At 44.9% G+C, this 18,137-nt stretch overlaps 7 protein-coding genes across 7 annotated transcripts, besides 3 other annotated features.

Moving 5' to 3' along the window:
- Positions 1 to 2,634: part of a repeat region (repeat 1) that runs on past the window's edge.
- Positions 2,204 to 2,797, bottom strand: orf197 (hypothetical protein). Its single transcript has one exon. It carries the CDS (start codon positions 2,795 to 2,797, stop codon positions 2,204 to 2,206), a length of 594 nt encoding a protein of 197 aa, YP_173375.1.
- Positions 2,635 to 7,347: a repeat region (repeat 2).
- nad2 (NADH dehydrogenase subunit 2) lies at positions 3,969 to 4,121 on the bottom strand (one part of a trans-spliced gene, as the record gives it). Coding sequence (YP_173350.1) covers positions 3,969 to 4,121 — 153 coding nt within the window.
- sdh3 (succinate dehydrogenase subunit 3) lies at positions 4,698 to 5,024 on the bottom strand. The gene has a single exon. It carries the CDS (start codon positions 5,022 to 5,024, stop codon positions 4,698 to 4,700), a length of 327 nt encoding a protein of 108 aa, YP_173376.1.
- orf173 (hypothetical protein) lies at positions 5,167 to 5,688 on the top strand. Its single transcript has one exon. The coding sequence runs from the start codon at positions 5,167 to 5,169 to the stop codon at positions 5,686 to 5,688; it is 522 nt and encodes a 173-aa protein (YP_173377.1).
- Positions 7,348 to 14,280: a repeat region (repeat 3).
- Positions 12,975 to 13,772, top strand: orf265a (hypothetical protein). Its single transcript has one exon. The coding sequence runs from the start codon at positions 12,975 to 12,977 to the stop codon at positions 13,770 to 13,772; it is 798 nt and encodes a 265-aa protein (YP_173378.1).
- On the top strand, positions 13,895 to 14,251 carry nad3 (NADH dehydrogenase subunit 3). The gene has a single exon. It carries the CDS (start codon positions 13,895 to 13,897, stop codon positions 14,249 to 14,251), a length of 357 nt encoding a protein of 118 aa, YP_173379.1.
- A 19-nt stretch (positions 14,281 to 14,299) lies between the features above and the next one.
- On the top strand, positions 14,300 to 14,677 carry rps12 (ribosomal protein S12). The gene has a single exon. It carries the CDS (start codon positions 14,300 to 14,302, stop codon positions 14,675 to 14,677), a length of 378 nt encoding a protein of 125 aa, YP_173380.1.
- Positions 14,678 to 18,137: the final 3,460 nt, after the last annotated feature.

The raw sequence follows: 18,137 nt of genomic DNA on the forward strand, positions 1-18,137 counted from the left end.
AAAAGAAGAAATTCTCACAGGCCTTTATTTCAAAGTTTCAGATTCGATTCCAAGGCAGCTTTTCTTTAGTCCTCAGGATATGATTCTTTAGTATGTTACCAGGGGCTGAGCTCAATAGCAACTTACTCAAAGACTGCGGCTACTTTAGCCTCAGTATGTTCCTACTGTTCCTACAGTGAGGATAGGGGAATCCCCGGTGGTAAGGAATCCAAATAGAATCCAAGGGAATAGACTTCCTTGCTGCCGAACTTCTCAGAAGAAGCTGGGCCTGTAGAATGTAGAAAAGAAGACTAGCCTTTCGATTTGAGTATTAGAAATAGAATGCCTTGGTTTATACTTCTAAGGAAGGGCTTTTCTTTTGTAACTACCTAATCCCCCTGGAGGGTCAATGGCCTGACTAAGAAAATTGCTGAAGCTGCAGTTACAGAGGGGAGAATTGGAATTGAATCCAAGGCTTTGCCTCTAGGATCATCTTACCTTCTAACTAAGGAAGTTTTCTACTAATTCAATCGATGTTTTCACCTTACTTAACTAGAGAGCAGATGCTGGAGGGGGAGGCCGGGCTTTCGCCTTTAAAGGGATAAGCTGTGATGTGATAGGCACGAAGTCAAGCAACCTATGAGTAAGTACTCCCGGTCTATACCTTGGCTAAAGTATCTTGCCAGGTATGCTAAGCTACCTATCCCTAAAGAGAATAGGCATCTTGTTACGGATAAAACTACGTTTAAGAAAGAACGATCATATGATGTCCAGAAAACGCATTAGAAAGCTCTATAGAGGTACGCAGTTGCTCCACCGATAGGGAAAGGGGAGAGGGATTGCGAAAACAGAATTACGATAGCTCAAGTTCAGTGAGCTTTAGGTATTGGTATTGAGAAGAAGAAGGCTTTTTCTTTCTCTTTTATTTTTGTCCCGAAGTCATTCTCCATTCCAATTTGGAATAGCAAGCGTAAGCGCAGGAGTTTTCTTGCTCTCGCTATCGTACCTCAGCCTTTCCACAAGCACTAACTAAGCCTTCATCCTCTCCCTATGCTCTTCCTGCGCTGTAGCTTTTCTCAATCCTCTCGCTATCGGTAAAGCAACTATGTACCTTTCAGTCGGTACAGTGTCTTTCGCTTCCCTTACTCCACTCTTTTCTCCTTTTAGGGAAAGAAAGAGCTTTGTAAAGCGATTCATATCGATTACTTAACGCCCTCTTCCCTGCTAGTATCCCTGTCCCATTAAGGTTAGGTGGGGGAATGGAACTGAAAGAAAGACTGCGGGAGAATATAGGTCTACTTTTTCTGCTGGCTTGGTTGAACTGGCTAACCCTGCATTGCTTTCAAAGGAATGCCTTTTGCTATTGTTACTTCCCTCTCAACTTGCCATAGGACTTGTAAAATTCCCACATCCGATTCGTAAACAGACAGGCTTGACCCGACCCTCAGACTGTCTTATAATAAGATAGTCATAATAGTCTAGTGCTAAGGCCTAAAAAGAAAATGAGCAAAATCCTCCTCCTTCAGGTGTGGCTTAGCATTAGGAAGTTCTTATAGAATGCGCTGTGAGGGAGAAGACAGAAGCAACTGACATAGTGAATGTCCGAGGAGTCAATAAGTGCCTCACTTTACAGTAAAGGAAGACGAATCCGCGAAAGGAAAGGTAACTGAAAGCGTATCTGCTTTGGGGCTTGAAGGATTTTCTGTTCTGACCTTCCTGAGCACGAGAGGCGTAACGATCTGGGCACTGTCTCGGAGAGAGGCTCGGTGAAGTAGACATGTCTGTGAAGATGCGGACTACCTCCACCTGGACAGAAAGACCGATTGAAGCTTAACTGTTCCCTGGGATTGGCTTTGGGCTTTTCCTGCGCAGCTTAGGTGGAGGGCGAAGAAGGCCTCCTTCCGGGGGGGGCCGAGCCATCAGTGAGATACCACTCTGAAAGAGCTAGAATTCTAACCTTGTGCCAGGACCTACGGGCCAAGGGACAGTCTCAGGTAGACGGGCGTAGGGGGCCCACACCAATCCATCCCGAACTTGGTGGTTAAACTATACTGCAGAAATTGAGAATAGATCATGATGAAACTGATGATCTTTCTTTTTTTCCCCTCCCTTTCTTTGAACCTTGTCAATGATCGAACTTAAAGATATGAACTGAGTGCCATTTGATGAGTAACTGAGAACAAAGGAGAGGGATATGGAAAGAATGAAGTAATCAAAGAAGAAGTTATAGCAGAAATATATTTTGCACTAGGGAATCGGTGACTGTGAGATGCTCCTCCCAGAGTTCAAGAAAATGTAGAAACTGGGGGGAGTCTCTATCAATTAGTGCCAGATAAATTTCTGAATAGTGGAAGGAGTCAATCTCCAGGATGAATGTCTCTACGACATTCTTGACGTCTTCCGGTTGTGGGGAGTAGTCCAGTGACCGCAACATGTGTGTCGCGCACCGGACCAGCCGGTTTTGCTGGCGAACAAAGCGGTCTATCGCCCTTTGTTCCTCCACCGAGAGACTTCCCCCCCCAGGAATTAATGGTTGATATGGTTCTTCTGGGGGTTCCTCGGGGGGAAGATTCAGATCGGGAATTATGGGCTCCGGCAGGGGTGTCACGGAATTCCCCAATCCCAGAGTCAAATCCATGGGTTCCCTACTAATTACTGCGATCACATAAAAACATAAACTTTGAGGCTCAATAGCTAAATACATGGCAATTGAATCATAAGCCGAGATCATAAAGAGCATACCGCGAGTAGGAAGTGGAATTAATACAATGGATTCAAAAGCATCAAACCTCTCTTGTTCGAAAGAATTGAAACACATCGAAATGGTACCAGCCGTACTTAATAATAGAAGGATTTGGCAGAAATATGTAAAATTGTCCCTCCTAAAAAGATTATTCCAGAATAAATGGGCAATAGTTAGGAGAGGTGCGCCAGCGGCGAGCAGAAGCAAGGTTATTAGATACCTCAGGAAAGCCCGGCCAGAACCACACGTGCAAGTTTCCCTGCATGTGGCTCGTCCGTGATAACTTCTTCGGATTTGCGTGAACTAGCGGACCGATCACTAAGTGGGGATGCTCCCTCCAGCATGAGCGAACCCTTTCGGAACTGGTTAAGAATGGGCGGCACTATCCCAGCCCGGATCCAGCCAGGTTCTATTGATCATGTCCCCTTCCCAACAGTTGTACCTTGTCTTGGGGCGTCTTTGGCTTTACGATAGAAAGCTCGCCGGAGAAAGCCAGGTGCCGTAGGTAAGCTCTATTTGGCCCGGAGCATTGATTTCCCATAACGAATAGGCTAGCTCTATCTCTCAATTACCTATCCTGTGCTCGAGAAGGTCCCTCAGTTCCTCGGCAGCACCTCGAGGTGCATTTAGTTGTCTTACATGAGACGAGGGCTATTCCCCACTCCATGGCATGACACCTTTCGCTCATCCATTCCGCCCGTCCAGACGCGGCGCCCTTTCTCATTATCATCTACCGCCCTTTCTTTCCTCCCGGCTATTCACGCATGAAGATCGTCGTATGTATGCTCGACTTCGGTTGCCGGTGCTATAATAGGTAGAAGTACATTATGGCAGGATCAGTCACCCGGGCAAACAACCCTCCTCCAAGAAGAATTGTGCTATGCCCCCCCGATCCCTATAGAGCGAAAGAGCTGCCTGGTGATCCCTAGGTTGCAGCACGTCCGGTCGTTAACTCCTCGCGCCGCTGCCGCCGTTTCTAGGACCGACCGACGCCTCACCTGCACAGGTACCTACGTAGTGTAGTCTCGGTCGCACATTCAACATAGCGTTCGGACTCATGTGCCTTCCAGAACCAGGGGTATTCGAGCCTGCTGCGTACGATTAGCCAGCCTTGCGGCGGCAAAAGGATTAGACGTCCCCCCATGCTACGGTTCCCTGCGGTCCAAACCCGGTGCCGCTTTAGGTTAGGGAGCTGGACGATAATAGCTCCTCCGCATCCCAAAGCGCGCTGCCCTCCTAGGCGCGCAACACTAAGTAATCCAAGCCAACCCACATTACTGACTAACGGTGGATAATCATATTTCTTAGAGGTACTAAATACAACTCCATGAATGAGCAAAATGAAGGTTGCATTAATGATAAAGATCTCTGGGGAAACCGCTAAAAAAAGATTGAACATGTGGGAGGATCCGAACGAATTCTGCTTTCATTTCCCCCGTATGGAGCACTGAGTTACTTACGTTACGGTCTTCAGCAGGCAGGCTGCACTCTAGGCGGCTAGGAAGGCTCGCTAGACCAGCAGCCAGACCAAGAATGAATGTGTAATGATGGTGATTCCACACCAGGCTCAATAAAAAATTGAATGTAGAAAGGGGATCCTAAACTAAAAAGGAGTCCATGACCCCTTTTTAGAGCGTATAAGGGGAGGTCGAATTCCAAACCTTTTCTCTCGAGTATACCCATTACCAAAAAATATACGTCACTTTGGGACACATGCGCATAGCCGCCGCGCGTGGCTAAAGGTCAACCAAAAAAAAGAGCTCAAACTCTTTTTTTTTTTTTAGTTCCACTGAGAAAGTCTTTTCTTATAAAAGACGCCACTCTACGAGGGAAGATGCAGATAAAAGGCCAATAGCCTGATGTCAGCTTCTACGGCATAAGCTTTAGATCTATCAACGAATAATAAACATTTTATAAGAAAAGATAAATTTTTTGTTGAAATCTCAAAGAAAGGTATAGGTGAAATTTGGAATAGTCATTTCAATCTTTTTCTTCCAATTCTAAGAAAGAAAAATCCCGAAAAATCCGTCAATAAATGACGAACTCCATTATACAGATGATAGGACAGGGCTAAGGCAGTAATCTCGACGGAGATTAGGATGAGCTTTGATGAATAAAAGAAGAATTGGTAGAAATTCTCATAGGTGAAGCAAATCAAACCAATTTTCAGACAAAGAAGATAAAAAAAGAAAACTATAGTGGCTAGGAAAGCTCCGGAGATTCTATGGGAAATTGAAAACGTCGAAGTAAGCTGTGGCTTATAAATAGGAAGATGAGGAGATAAGGGGCGAAGGATATTCATGATATTCAGAAAGATTTATGTTCATTCGCTCTGCTCGCAGAGCGGTATACCGAAAAAAAGAAGCGACTACCTTACTTAAGCAATTCTTCTTATTCTTATTCTTTCTTAGTTGAAGTTCCTATATTGGTTTTTTCTTTCTTTTATGAATGTTATAACTCCTAATTCTTTGGTAGCGGACCTCTTTGATAGTTCGACCCTTATCCCCCGTCTAACTCAACTATTCGACTGTACGGCTATTGTGATTGCGAGAGAAAGGAGGGATGGCGCCTTCCTTTACCATCTGGCGGTTGAAAACAAAAGTGCTTCCAGGTACACGGCTGTTAGGCTCATCCAAGGCGTATTTACGGAAGTAGCAGGGAACTTGACCGTCAAGTTTGAAAAAAGCTGGCCAAGCCTGTGTCACTTTCTTACGTCAGGAGAAAGGGAGATCAAAGAAGTATGGGGCCGATACGCGAAGGATCAAATCATAGAGATAGCGGATCTTAAGAGGCGGAAGAAAAGGAACCTCGGCGACCCAGAGATCGCGGAGTCCGCGCCCGTGCCGAAAGTGAAGAAGCTTTCCTCTCCTTTCAGTCGAGCATGCCCGCCCTTTAGCACTTCCCTTCCCGAAGTGGGAGTAGGAGAAAGGAAAGCGCACTCGATCAATTACCATGCCGTGTCGTAAGACAAAAAGTCACCCGCAGGTGCTTTTGACCTTGACCGAGTCTTTTCTAGTACGGACCTGGCGGAGTGCTTTAACATAGGCGGATGTGGGACACAGAAAGAATAGATTCAGGTGCTCCTGAGTCAAGAGATTCTTCTCCCTAAGTAGCATTCTTGTAAGTACAGAAGGAATTCTCCTGTCTCTGAAAAGATAAAGCTAAAAGCAATCTCTGGTATAGATATTGATATTGACCCGCCTCTACGGGAGGTGGGTGGGGATCAAGAGAAGCAAGGCCGGGCACATCATACTCTTCAGGGATTGTGTCATGTCAATTTTCATAGTGAATTTCTTGCGTATCCACCCTGAAAGCGAGAGCTCGAGGCGGTGGGAAAGGAGAATCAACAAGATAGGATGCTCTGTCCCAACTAACAAGAGTAGGAAGATTCCAGCTTTGAATCTTGTGCTTGACGGTGATCATTTCTGCCACGTCGTAACAGTCTTTAGTGCTTTCTGTTTCAATGGTTTGGAACCCTTCTTACTTTCTTTATTATATCGGGGAATTTTTGCTCTTGGTCCGCTAACTCCATAAAGGGCTGGTGGGTGGGGGTAGAGCCTCTAGCGCCAATGTCGATGAATCAAAGGTGTCTGTTTATGGTATGGAATAGGAAGAGCAAGAATGGAACCGCTATCGCTTGTCCTATCATCCGCGATGAGCTTCTTTCATTCGTCAGTATGGGGTAGGTAGAGTCCTTTGCTCGTATGCTTGGCATTACTATAGTCGCACCAGTCTTCCTTCCTTTTTAGTGCACATGAAACGGAAACCCTAATAGAGACTACCCACACGGTGATCAAAACTCTTCCTTCTCTGCTTCACTGTCAATTGATTGGCGCATGAACGAAGCTGTAACGGAGCATGTACGCGACGATCAAACACGGCTTTGCCAGCTGCCTGTGATAGGAAAAAGAAAACTTGATCAGATAGTTCGTGCGGGGCATTTCCCACCTCGCCTTTGATGGACATTCAAAAGGATCTGCTAGGCTGTCTTACATGTCCCAAAAAGCAAGCAAAGGGGCTCCTTTCCTTCCCCATGTGGAAGAAGTGTACACACAGGGGGCCTACAACCTCGACCTCAGTATGAAAAGCATGACGGAATCGACGGTGGTCAATCTTCCTTCTTCTTTGGCATCTCGACTGGGGAGCATGAAAACAAGACTGGAAGAGGGCTCAGGTATCAACGTCCTTAGCCCGCATTGATCAATATCAATAAGAATAGCAGTCGTATAGGTATAGGTTAGCGCTTCCTTGCTTGCATCCTTTCCTCTCTTTCTTAATGAAATAAATATAGATGTCTCGACTGCCGAATCCTTATCCTGCAAACAACTCGATTCTGTTGATTCACTGTCCATTTGTCCTTAAACCGGATGTTTGGTCAACGACTTTGATATTCCTTCACACAAGGTTTTTAATCCTTCTCCCCCGCTTAGGACAGAAAGGGGAAGTAGCGAGATTACGATTCATTCGATTGGCAGGTCCAATCGAAGGAAGTCGCTCCAGCAGCTTTAGTACTTAGTACTTAGTTAAGGCCCCAGCCCTTCGCCCGGTTCTTCTCCGGCTCCACCAGCAGCCTTTATCAGCTGCTATGGTTCCCTTCCCGCAATGCGAATCTATATCTCTTTGCGGCTACAGCCTATTCTAATAGGACCCATATTCAATCTCTTAAGTGACTTCTGAACACTAGCTAGCTCTGGACCTACCTATATTAGCCATGAGCGATCACCAAGCGGAGTTGAAAGAAAAGAGACTTGACATGCCAAAACTTCGCTCGCGAGCTCGGAACGAACGGAGCGGAAGGGATCAAAAGTTCCAGGGAGAAAAAAAAGACGAGCACTTTGGGCCACGGAGCCAACGTTTAAGACAAGGCTAAAGGAGGCCATACGTGTAGTAAACTCCTCTCGTTGTGAAGAGAGTGAGTCTATAGAGCCTACGAGCCGGCCGATCCACTGTAGTGGAATCTTGTGAGCTAGCGGACGGTCCCGCGCGGTTTGCATTAGAGGGGCCCGCTTTCATCATCCTTACCCAGATCTCTTCTATTCTGTGATCTGGGATGATTAGATGAGGTTTCCATGTGTGTGTCTTCGGGAGCATCTTCTCCTGTGGGATCATAGCCAGTTTTTCACTGCGAGTGGTTATCTAAAGTAAAGGTAAACGAGGGTGACAGATCGATGAGGGCGCTCCTGCTTATCGGTTATACCCTTCGACCCCTGTTTTAGCAGCTAGCGAAAAGGCTTCGTTCTGCTGTTCCCCGTGAGTGGTCTAAATCAGCTGCGGTAGTTAAGGTTTGGAACAAATGAGCCTAAGGGAACGAAGTTGTGAGCCTTTAGTAATATATGAATAAGAGATATTAGAAATAATAAAACCTGATGGTTCCTGTCCTGAAACGAAGGATGCGAAGAAAGTACTGCCGCCTGTCATCATGCTCAATCAGTAATAAGTTGGCTTCACCTCCGGGGATCAGTCCAGCCTTGTGAAGGGAGAGGACTCTGTGGGCGGAAGCTACTCTGTTATCTTGCTTTCCTCATTCGCATGAGAGACAGACACATTGTGCACTCAAGATGATGAATGCCACAAGAGAGATAGAAGAAAGAAGATCTGTCTCGATTCTATCTCTATCTTTCGACATCTCATCTCTATAATAGAGATAATAATGGGTGGAGAATCCTTGTGTATTCTACTGGTATAGAATCTTTGTGGAAGGCGGGAAACTTCCGTCTAGCGGTCATGGGAAAGCCAAAACTTGTATATAATAAGTCAATACTGGGTCGGTCGAGACTCTTTCTTAGTGAAGTGGGAAGACAGCACCGAATCAGACGGGCACAGAAGAAGAAGTGGTTTCATCCGACCGGCGAGATAATTCGATTTCTAGTCAGCTAACTGAGAATCCAATAGAGAAAATAGCTTTTCTAATGATTTCTCGATAGAACGATTTCTTGTGAGCCACGAAACAGATAATCCAAGTCGTAAGTACGAACCACTCAATGGAGAATCTCAGGCCAATAAGCTACGACTACGAAACGAATTGGATCGGGTTCAGCGCTTGAAAGCTATCGAAGAAGAGTCAATTCAATGCTCAAGTCAAAGGGGGGAGTCCACTTATTCAATAGAAGAGAAGCCTATATCTGCCGACCCTACTTCACTTCCTTATAGTCCCTTGCCTACTGTCTTTGAATAATGCTTCATTCCAGGGCGTAAAAGAAAGCTTAGTATAGCAATTGAATTGACCTTTTGTACTGAGGACGACCTATGAGATGGTTTGAACCGGTTCTCAAACCTACTACTATACGAACAGTCTTCTTCGGCTAAGGCTGGCAAATCCAACTCTTTTTTGTTAAAAAGAGATCTCGGATCAAGGGCTATCGACCCGACAGTGCTCCGTTGGTCCATTTAGTGGATCCTCCCCCCAAAAACAAGATCATATTGAGCAGCAACTTCGAGGAAGATAGCATTGGGACATGCTATTACCTATGTATGGTGACGGGTGTCATGCCAGAGTCTGTCCGGGTGGGCTCAAGCTAAAGCAGGAGAAGAGAGTTAGCTTTCTGCTGAGTGAGCCCGAACAGGAGCGGACGCACACTAGATCAGAGCAAGTTTAGCTGGCCCAATGGCGCAGACACCTACTAGGATGAGGCATAGCGAGAATTGAACCCACATCTCGTTGAGCTGCTCCAGCAAGCACCCCTTTCGGAAGCTCAATTTGTAGGACCGGGGAGAACACTCGCAGGCGTGCAGGCGTTTTGAGAGAGCGCAAAACTCTAACTTGAGTAAGTGCCAGCCAGGCAAAAGGGTTAGCCTGAAGTGGTGGTTTAGCCAAAGGGGGAACGTGCAACGGTTGGATTCAGCACGCTCTTAGAATAGCTGTGGAAATCCGAACGCCTATCCCAACACGGAGAGCTTATCCACTACATCTACATAAGGAATAGTCTAGTCCAATATTTCTTGTCCTTAAAATATCATATATGCACCGCTGCTGATCCTTTCTAAATCCAGCTTCAACCGAGCATACGTCTGCCGCGGGAACAGGAAGAACGGAAATTTACTTTTATGTTGAAGTCTTTCCCGTTGGAAGGCTGTTTATGAGCGGAAGGGAAGTAGAGGTAGAGGGTCCGAAGGAGAGAGGAGATCTCTGCTCTAGAAAGCTATACAGGCAACAACGAACGCGCTTTGACCCCGGGCTTCCCTTTCATTACTTCTTTTAGAAAAGATCATCAGAGAGGAGACAACCCGCTCAAAAGACCCCAATTTTCCGACCAAGACAATCAAAGATAGCCGGCGGGGGCGGGCATGGAACATGTTCACAAGGATCTTGGCATGATGGAAGGCCTAGGAGTATCGTGGGAGCACGAGGGTGCATGTGGAAGAGTGGCCAAGACAATGCCAAGAACACGTCAGGCCATGGAAGCACAATCTTGCGCTATGGAAGGTTCTAGAAGGTTCCGGAGTGATCTAGGAGTTGGTGGAAGCTCCATGGAAGCACAAAGGAGTGGTGGCATCTTAGAGGACTCTAGAGAGTCCTAGGAAGCTGCCTAGGTCGGCCAAAGGGGCTGCCATACAAGCTACAAGAAGCTAGCATTCTATAGAAGGTTCTAGAATGGCCTAGCGTGGCCTTGCCCTTGGGCAATAGGGGCTGCCCAATGCCCCACCGACTTAGTATAGCCTCTTTATTCGGGGACTTCAACGCAACGGGCCTTACAAGCTCATAAAATGGCAATTCTTCACGTTTTCCTCAGCCAGTGGGAATGAATTCTCTTACTTGATTTACATTGAAAGATATGTGTACCACACCGAACAAGCAATATGCCGATATGCTTGATGTACCAGCCAAGCCAGCTCGACCGTATACAGTAAAAGGGATTCGCCTTTGCCTCAGACAGAAGAACAACGGATTGAACAGGACAACCGGGAAGGGAAGCCTGACATAGTAGATATTGATTTGAACAAAGGAACTGAAACCGGTACCAGAAAGCAAGCAAGAGATGGAATTCAAAATGAAACAGATGACCAACCTACAATAAGAAAGACGAAAACGGAATTAGGAATTCCATTCTCTAAGACGAACTAAAGGAATGTCTCTAAGCAGCCAAGGCCAAGAGCAAGCAGGAGTTGTCCTATCTGCCTAGAAAGATTCGATAAAGAAAGTGTGAGTGGGCGGGAAATCAATAGACACAGAAAGAGAAGAGCAAAAGGAGCAGAAGGCACTCCGTTTTTTATGTGAAATCAAGGAGCAGCAGGTTAGACTTTGACACTTTCCCGAAGAGAGCTCAAAGCAATAAGATGAAAGATGGGATGAGATGCTAGCCTTAGCGCAGAAGATAAATCATTGAACCTTAGGTCACTACCGAGCAGCAATGTAGGATCATAACTGCCTGTACTGCCGAGATGATCCCTACTTGAAAAGGCGGAGACAGATTGTTGCGACAAATCGAGTTTCAAAAGCCCATTTATCAATCACATTTTCAGGCACACCAGTCAAAGAGCCATCGGACCTGTGAAAGTCACATCTTTGACTAATATACACGGGCTTCTGAGAGGATGTCCTGTTTAAGCAGCAGCCAAGGCGCCAAGACCCGTTGTTGACAAATCAGGTCAAAAGCCCAATATAACGCATTTGGAGGGCACGGCGGTACAAGGAGCCAAGCCATCAGAATCAGACCCGTAAAGGTCTCGTTTTTGACAATAAACATGGGCTTCTGAGAGGATTCTTTAATCAACCAAAACCTGCAACAGAGTCCTTAATTTCTACCACTTACAAGTGGAGAGATGTTCCATTCCCAATGGCAGAAGAAGGATGCAAGCTTGGACAAGATATTCTTCACTTGGTTGGACAGGAGATGCAGCGCGCTTAGCGTCGGAAAGATCCCTCAACATGGGTGTGCTATAAAACTAGGAGAAGAACAGAACTAAACGGATCAATTCCTTTGACCGCTCGTTTCGAGCTTCCAGTTATTCTGGATTGCTAACGTGGTTCGATGACGCCGATGGAAGGAACCACTGGAGATTCATCCAACTTCGATCCCCTAAAGGCAAGTGCGTAGGCTATAGAATCCCAAATAGAGCTCCTCTCCTTACAGTCAAGTGGCTTTCACTCCTTCGGCTCTAAACAGCTACTGTGCTTATTTGGTCTATCAGCGACTCGGCCAGCTACTGACCTAATTGGGAGCTTTTCAGTCAAGGTCGTCGGATTTTGAGGTCCTTTCGCAAGGGTCCAGATCATTCCATTGGGGAGAAAGCAGGAGTCATCCATATATAGTATAGATGAATAGTACCAGTGGCGTCTAGGATGAAGACGGGGAGTGACCGGGTTATAAGTTGGGCAGCAGTGTTCTCACTTCCAGGAATACCTACATCTGGGAGGAGAGCGGCAGAAAGAGGTGCTTGTTCCCCTCTCTACAGTGCAGGTTCTAAGACTAGGCGAAGATCGGAGACAAAACACGAATCATCAATTCCTTTGACCATTCGTTTTGAGCCTCCAATTCTTTTCGAAATGCTAACGAGGTTCAATGACGCCGACGAAGGGAACCAGCGGAAAGGCTCTCAAAGGCAGGCGCGTGGCATAGGCGGACTCATAGGATAAGGCTGTGCGTGTGAATCCCAACAATTTTTCTCCTTTTAATTAATTCAATTTCTATAAATGGCTACTCGACCTATTTGGAAAGAGCTACTCTAAAGCCTATTCTATTGGTAACTTTTCAGTCGAATTTCAGTTTCAGAGATCACTTTTCTCAGGCCAAGACCGCAGGAATAAAAAAGACCACTTCTCATTCAGGAGCGGGAAAGGAAAGATGAATTAAGCGGTCATCGAGATCTTTACATAAAATATAAGCATTACAATAAATTCAAAGCCATGAACAAAGGGGATTGACTGAGAAGTAGAGCTAAGCGATCTATTCCAAAAACTGCATCTGCTAGTGCCTTCATTTCCCTCATTGTGCCAGCTACGTCCTTCCTCTACTAAAAATCTATATTTCTTCTTCAGGCTACAAAGAATAATGGATTTGAATGTATCTGAAATGAAAGCAGCACTCGAAATATCATAAGAGAAGAAAAGCAAGTTCAGTAGTACGCCTGGTTCACGAGGTTCTACCACCGCAGGGCCCAATCATAATAAAAAAGAAAGAGTTCTCTCTTTTTTTCTCCCATGCTTTCCGTTGGTCAACAACCAACCAAAGTGCTCTATACTTCTTCACTACTCGTACAGGCTTGACGGAGTTAAGCTGTATTGAGGGAATCGTTTTGTCTCAATCAATCAAGAATGCCTCAACTGGATAAATTCACTTATTTCACACAATTCTTCTGGTCATGCCTTTTCCTCATTCTTATTAGGTTCTATCTCCCTTTGGATTTAGAAGTGAAACTCTTTTGTTACTATATAACAAAGCCCAAGTTACAGCGGGCTCTTTCTATTCTGAAATATTTCATATGTCTTTATTGCTTGCTAACTCTTGGATATAGGATCTACGCAAACTTGTTTAATGCGGTTTTACTTCATTCCATATTTGGTATTCTCCCATCTGAACTGGAGCTACTATCCCACTATCTGAATCAACCGGATAAGGATCCAGAATGGGTGGAATTCGTACGAGAGCGCCTACAAACCCAGGGCCTCTCACCCAGGGAGTACGAAATCATGGTGCGGGACTTCCTCAATACCGAATTGTGTTTTGCAACTCGAGAGCAGATTTCCTCCCTCTATCAACTCCTTTTTTATGGTCGGGAGGATCCACAATTCTTCATTGATCCACAAGACCTGGATTCCATACTGAGGGTGCACCTTGAACCCTTAGAATTCAATCACCCTGCTCTATGCCAGGTCTTAGAAAGTCTATGTGTCGAGAAGCATGATTCCCCTTTTTATCAAGATGTAAAAATGGCTCAAGCGCATCATTTTCGTGGCTTTATAAACTTAAAGCACCAAGCGAAATTGGAAATGCAACATCGCCTAGAGTTAGGAGAGGTATGGAAATCTCTTGAGAGAAGGAACGCTTTTCTAAGCCAGGAAAACGCCTCTCTAAGAGAAAAACTTTTAATTCTCGACAGGGAAGCCCCATAGAAATTCTTCTTTGTTGTGTTGCTATCCTAAAATTGCGTTCTTCGTTCCGTCGTCGATCTTCCAATTTCTTCCGGTATGCCGCTCCGCCAGCAAGGAGCGAAAGAACCAAGTTTTCTGTGGTGATGTCAGAATTTGCACCTATTTGTATCTATTTAGTGATCAGTCCGCTAGTTTCTTTGCTCCCACTCGGTCTTCCTTTTCTATTTTCTTCCAATAGTTCGACCTATCCAGAAAAATTGTCGGCCTACGAATGTGGTTTCGATCCTTCCGGTGATGCCAGAAGTCGTTTTGATATAAGATTTTATCTTGTTTCCATTTTATTTATTATTCCTGATCCGGAAGTAACCTTTTCCTTTCCTTGGGCAGTACCTCCCAACAAGATTGATCCGTTTGGATCTTGGTCCATGATGGCCTTTTTATTGATTTTGACGATTGGATCTCTCTATGAATGGAAAAGGGGTGCTTCGGATCGGGAGTAACCACTAGTGAGAGGGCAAAAATTGGGGGGAAGGACAAAGGAAAGAGCGATGCCTACATTAAATCAATTGATTCGTCATGGTAGAGAAGAAAAACGGCGCACGGACCGTACTCGAGCTTTGGATCAATGTCCCCAGAAGCAAGGAGTATGCCCGCGTGTTTCAACGAGAACACCGAAAAAACCTAATTCAGCTCCACGTAAGATAGCCAAAGTACGGTTGAGCAATCGACATGATATATTTGCTCACATTCCAGGCGAAGGTCATAATTTGCAGGAACATTCTATGGTCTTAATAAGAGGAGGTAGAGTGAAAGATTCGCCAGGTGTGAAATTCCATTGTATTCGAGGAGTCAAGGATTTGCTGGGAATTCCGGATCGAAGAAGAGGCAGATCAAAATATGGTGCGGAAAAACCCAAATCGATATGAATGGAAGATGCCTCTGGAACTCGTTTTTCTCGGTAAGGATAGGTACGAAGTCACTCGACTGAAAGGAGAGGGAACAACCACAACGTTACACCCAAAAACTATACGGAGCCCTTCCGAATGACCTAGAATATAGTCTACTAGACTAGCCAAGAAAGAGTCTAGTAGACTATATTCGCCCGTGGAGGTGAGTGGAGGAAGCTGTGAAGCTTCTAACTCTAATTACCAACTCGGGACTATATTAGTAAAAAGCGGCATTACCCCTTTACTCAATCCCCCCTCGCTTACCACCATGAACAACACCTTTCCCGATCAATTGGTTTTTAATTATTTAATAAGAAAGATGGCAAATCCTACCATTGTATTTCCTTTTTTCATTTGGATCCTATCAACTTGGAGAGTGTCTAGATTAAGACACTTCTCGTATTCGGACTATCAAGATCGACTAAATGAGAGTGTGGCTGACATGGTAAAAGAACAAATCAGCCACACTTTTCTGGACCCCTTTTTTTGGGGAAAGGATAGTGGGTAGGGCTTATCTTTCCCCCAGACTACTTTACTCACTGGAAATCATTCCACGTACAGGAACTGGGAAAAAAAAAAGGGCTCGAACTACAGGGATCTGATGCCTTCTTCCCTTGGTATGAGAAGTTGGTTATGTAGGCTGACAACCTTTCCTAGGTTGTTTCGATCAGGCCAAATAATCGATTTTTAGTATGCCTGAGATTGCCAGAAGAACTTCCCCCTCTTGAAAACTGACTAATCAAACAAAGGGGGTAACTTTTTTTTATGAGGGTAGGGAGTTTGGGTTGGTGTGAAGTGTACCGCACTTTGGGTACAAGATCGGAAATTCCATTCTCTTTTTTACCATCTAAAATCGAAGAAAAGAAAGAAGGGCGAGATAAACAAATAAAGAGCTAACTTTCTTTATTATTATGTAAGATTCTAAGGTTAAAAATTAATCGGCGCAGGAGCTGCTACAATTGCTTCAGCGGGAGCTGCTGCCGGTATTGGAAATGTTTTCAGTTCCTTAATTCTGTTGCGAGAAATCATTCATTGGCAAAACAATTATTTGGTTATGCTATTTTGGGATTTGCTTTAACCGAAGCTATTGCCTTGTTTTCCTTAATGATGGCCTTCTTAATCCTCCTTGTCTTTTCGAAAAAAAAAATAAAAGAGTGGAAGCGGGCTAGTCCCCGAAAATGCCCGGTACTTTAGCGTTGGGGACAAGTAAGATTATTATCTGGTTTATCCGCCATCGTTATCACAAATTGAATATCCTGTTAATGTGCCAGCCCTAGCCCGTCTTGCTCTTCCAATTCCATTTCGAGAGTCATCATAGCTCTTTTGGACTTATACATGCAGCACCCTTTTATCTTTCGGCATAGACCCTTCTTCCTCCTTGCGATGCAAAGGCAATGTCAGGGAGTCCGACTCTTCAATAGAAAAAAAGAAGGTCGTGTGCGAGTCGGCTGGGAAAACACAAGCTTAACACGTCTTTCTTTATCTTTTTCATATCTGAATGTCTTTGTCGAGTTGGTTGGCATCATTCGTTCCTTTCTGTCTTTTCATTGTCCGCCTCCGCCCGAACAGATACGCACTAACCCACCTGAAATAAGGTAAAAGCCTTCTTTCCAACCCTTTGTACGAGACTCCTTTCTTCGTACAAATGCTCGTAGGCGAAAGAGACCTTCCTTTGCTCCTGTCGGCGGGATCAGCCAGTGTCCCCGTGTGTAAGGCCCTTTCCTGAAAGAGGTCGAATAGTTCCTGTCCCATTCATACTACTGTTGGCTTATGTGCTATGTCTAGCGGCTGGTGAATCCTACCCAGTATCGGGATTGGGTAGGATATTTCCTCGGTTTCCGAGAAGGGTTTTAATGGCGACCGGACTCCTCTTCTCTGGAAGTCTAATGGTTTGGGGGACGTCGATTCCCTGGATTTTCTGGCTTCCCTTCAACCAGCCACTCTTTTAGTTCCCAAAATATATAGAATCCAGAATCCTTTTAAGCGCCTTATCACGAAAGTGACCAAGCAAGCAGATGATGATGGTTCAGCCGGTAAGCTAGCAAGCTTACGAAATGAAGGAAGAGGAGACCCTTCTATTATAAGTTGAAAGCGAAGTCGATAGTCCTCGTATTGGTAATTATTATACGCTAAAAGTCTATATAAGATATAGAAGGCAAAATATGATAAAATAAATAAAATAAAGAAAAAGAAGAAGGCCCTCTATATTATTATTAATTAAGGCTGTGTAAGGGTGTGTCTATTTTCTTTCTCTTAACTCAGAAGTTCTTTTTTTTTTTTAGTAAGATAGTAGTGGATCGAGAAAGCAAAGCTTAAAAGGCGAAAGTGCTCTACCTACCCTCTCTTGTTTCAGGTATTCCACTCGTTCTCAAAGTATATAGCTCTAGTAGTCCTTTCTGCCTATTACACTCCTTCGCTCTAGTGATCGCTTCGTATACTACGCTTCTTATCCAGCGTATTGAACTCGTTTATTCCACTCGCTCCCTAACTCTAAGAGCAACTCCTCTTTTTAGAATTGTTGAAGAAACTACTAACTCTAACTATCTAACTGCACTGATCGGGGTCGATCTCACTGACCCCTTGCTTCACCACGCCCAAGCCGGAGGCTAAGGAGAGCAGAATAAGGTGAAGGTGGATACCGCTCATCAAGAGCTTGGTTAAGTGTCCAAGACCGTATGCCTTGCTGGTTGGATCTGAATCTGCTCTATAGTTATCTAATCTCTTTCTTTTTCCTACCTCCCCTACGAAGGGAAGTACAAAGGAAGCTGCTTCGAAGTTGAAGGGGCTCGTCCATTCACTATATGTCTGTAATTTCATACATAAAGAGGAAGATTAAAAACTCATCGATCTCCTTACCGCTCCGTGGGGGTCTTCATTCACTCTTCTCTTACTTTCCCTACTTCTAGAAAAAAAAAAAAAATGTTGAACAAAAACGATCTTTCTAAAGTTAAGGCAGCAGATCGGTCGGCTGCGGGACGGGGCCGGGAGCAGCAGTAGGAGAAGCGATAAGCCCTTCAATCTACTCCTCAAAGCAGGAATGGAGGGCCGCTTTCTTAATAATTCAAATAGATAGTTCTGCTCACATCAAGGGAAGCTCTTCATTAACTGAGAAGCTCATTGGCTCGCCTTTGACTCTAGCCTCTCATTTAACTCGCTACTTCGTCAACTTCTCAGTCCCTCGTGAGTGTGGCACGCACCTCTACATCTTTTCCTATCTATAGTCAGGGGACTGCTGCTCATAACTACTAGCTATCCATCTAGCCCACGATAGCGAAGGCTCAAAAAAAAGATTGAATGAGGTCATTAACATTGAATCATCATAAGGAAGTCAAGTAGTCCGTGACTGACTAGCCGACGCTTCTGCCTTTCCACTTTCCACGAGTCAAAAAATGTAACGATAGCTAAGAGAACTAGAGAGCTAGAGCGAAATACTTGTAGC

Source organism: Nicotiana tabacum, mitochondrion (genome assembly GCF_000715075.1).
Source record: "Nicotiana tabacum mitochondrion, complete genome".
Classification (NCBI taxonomy): Eukaryota; Viridiplantae; Streptophyta; class Magnoliopsida; order Solanales; family Solanaceae; genus Nicotiana; species Nicotiana tabacum.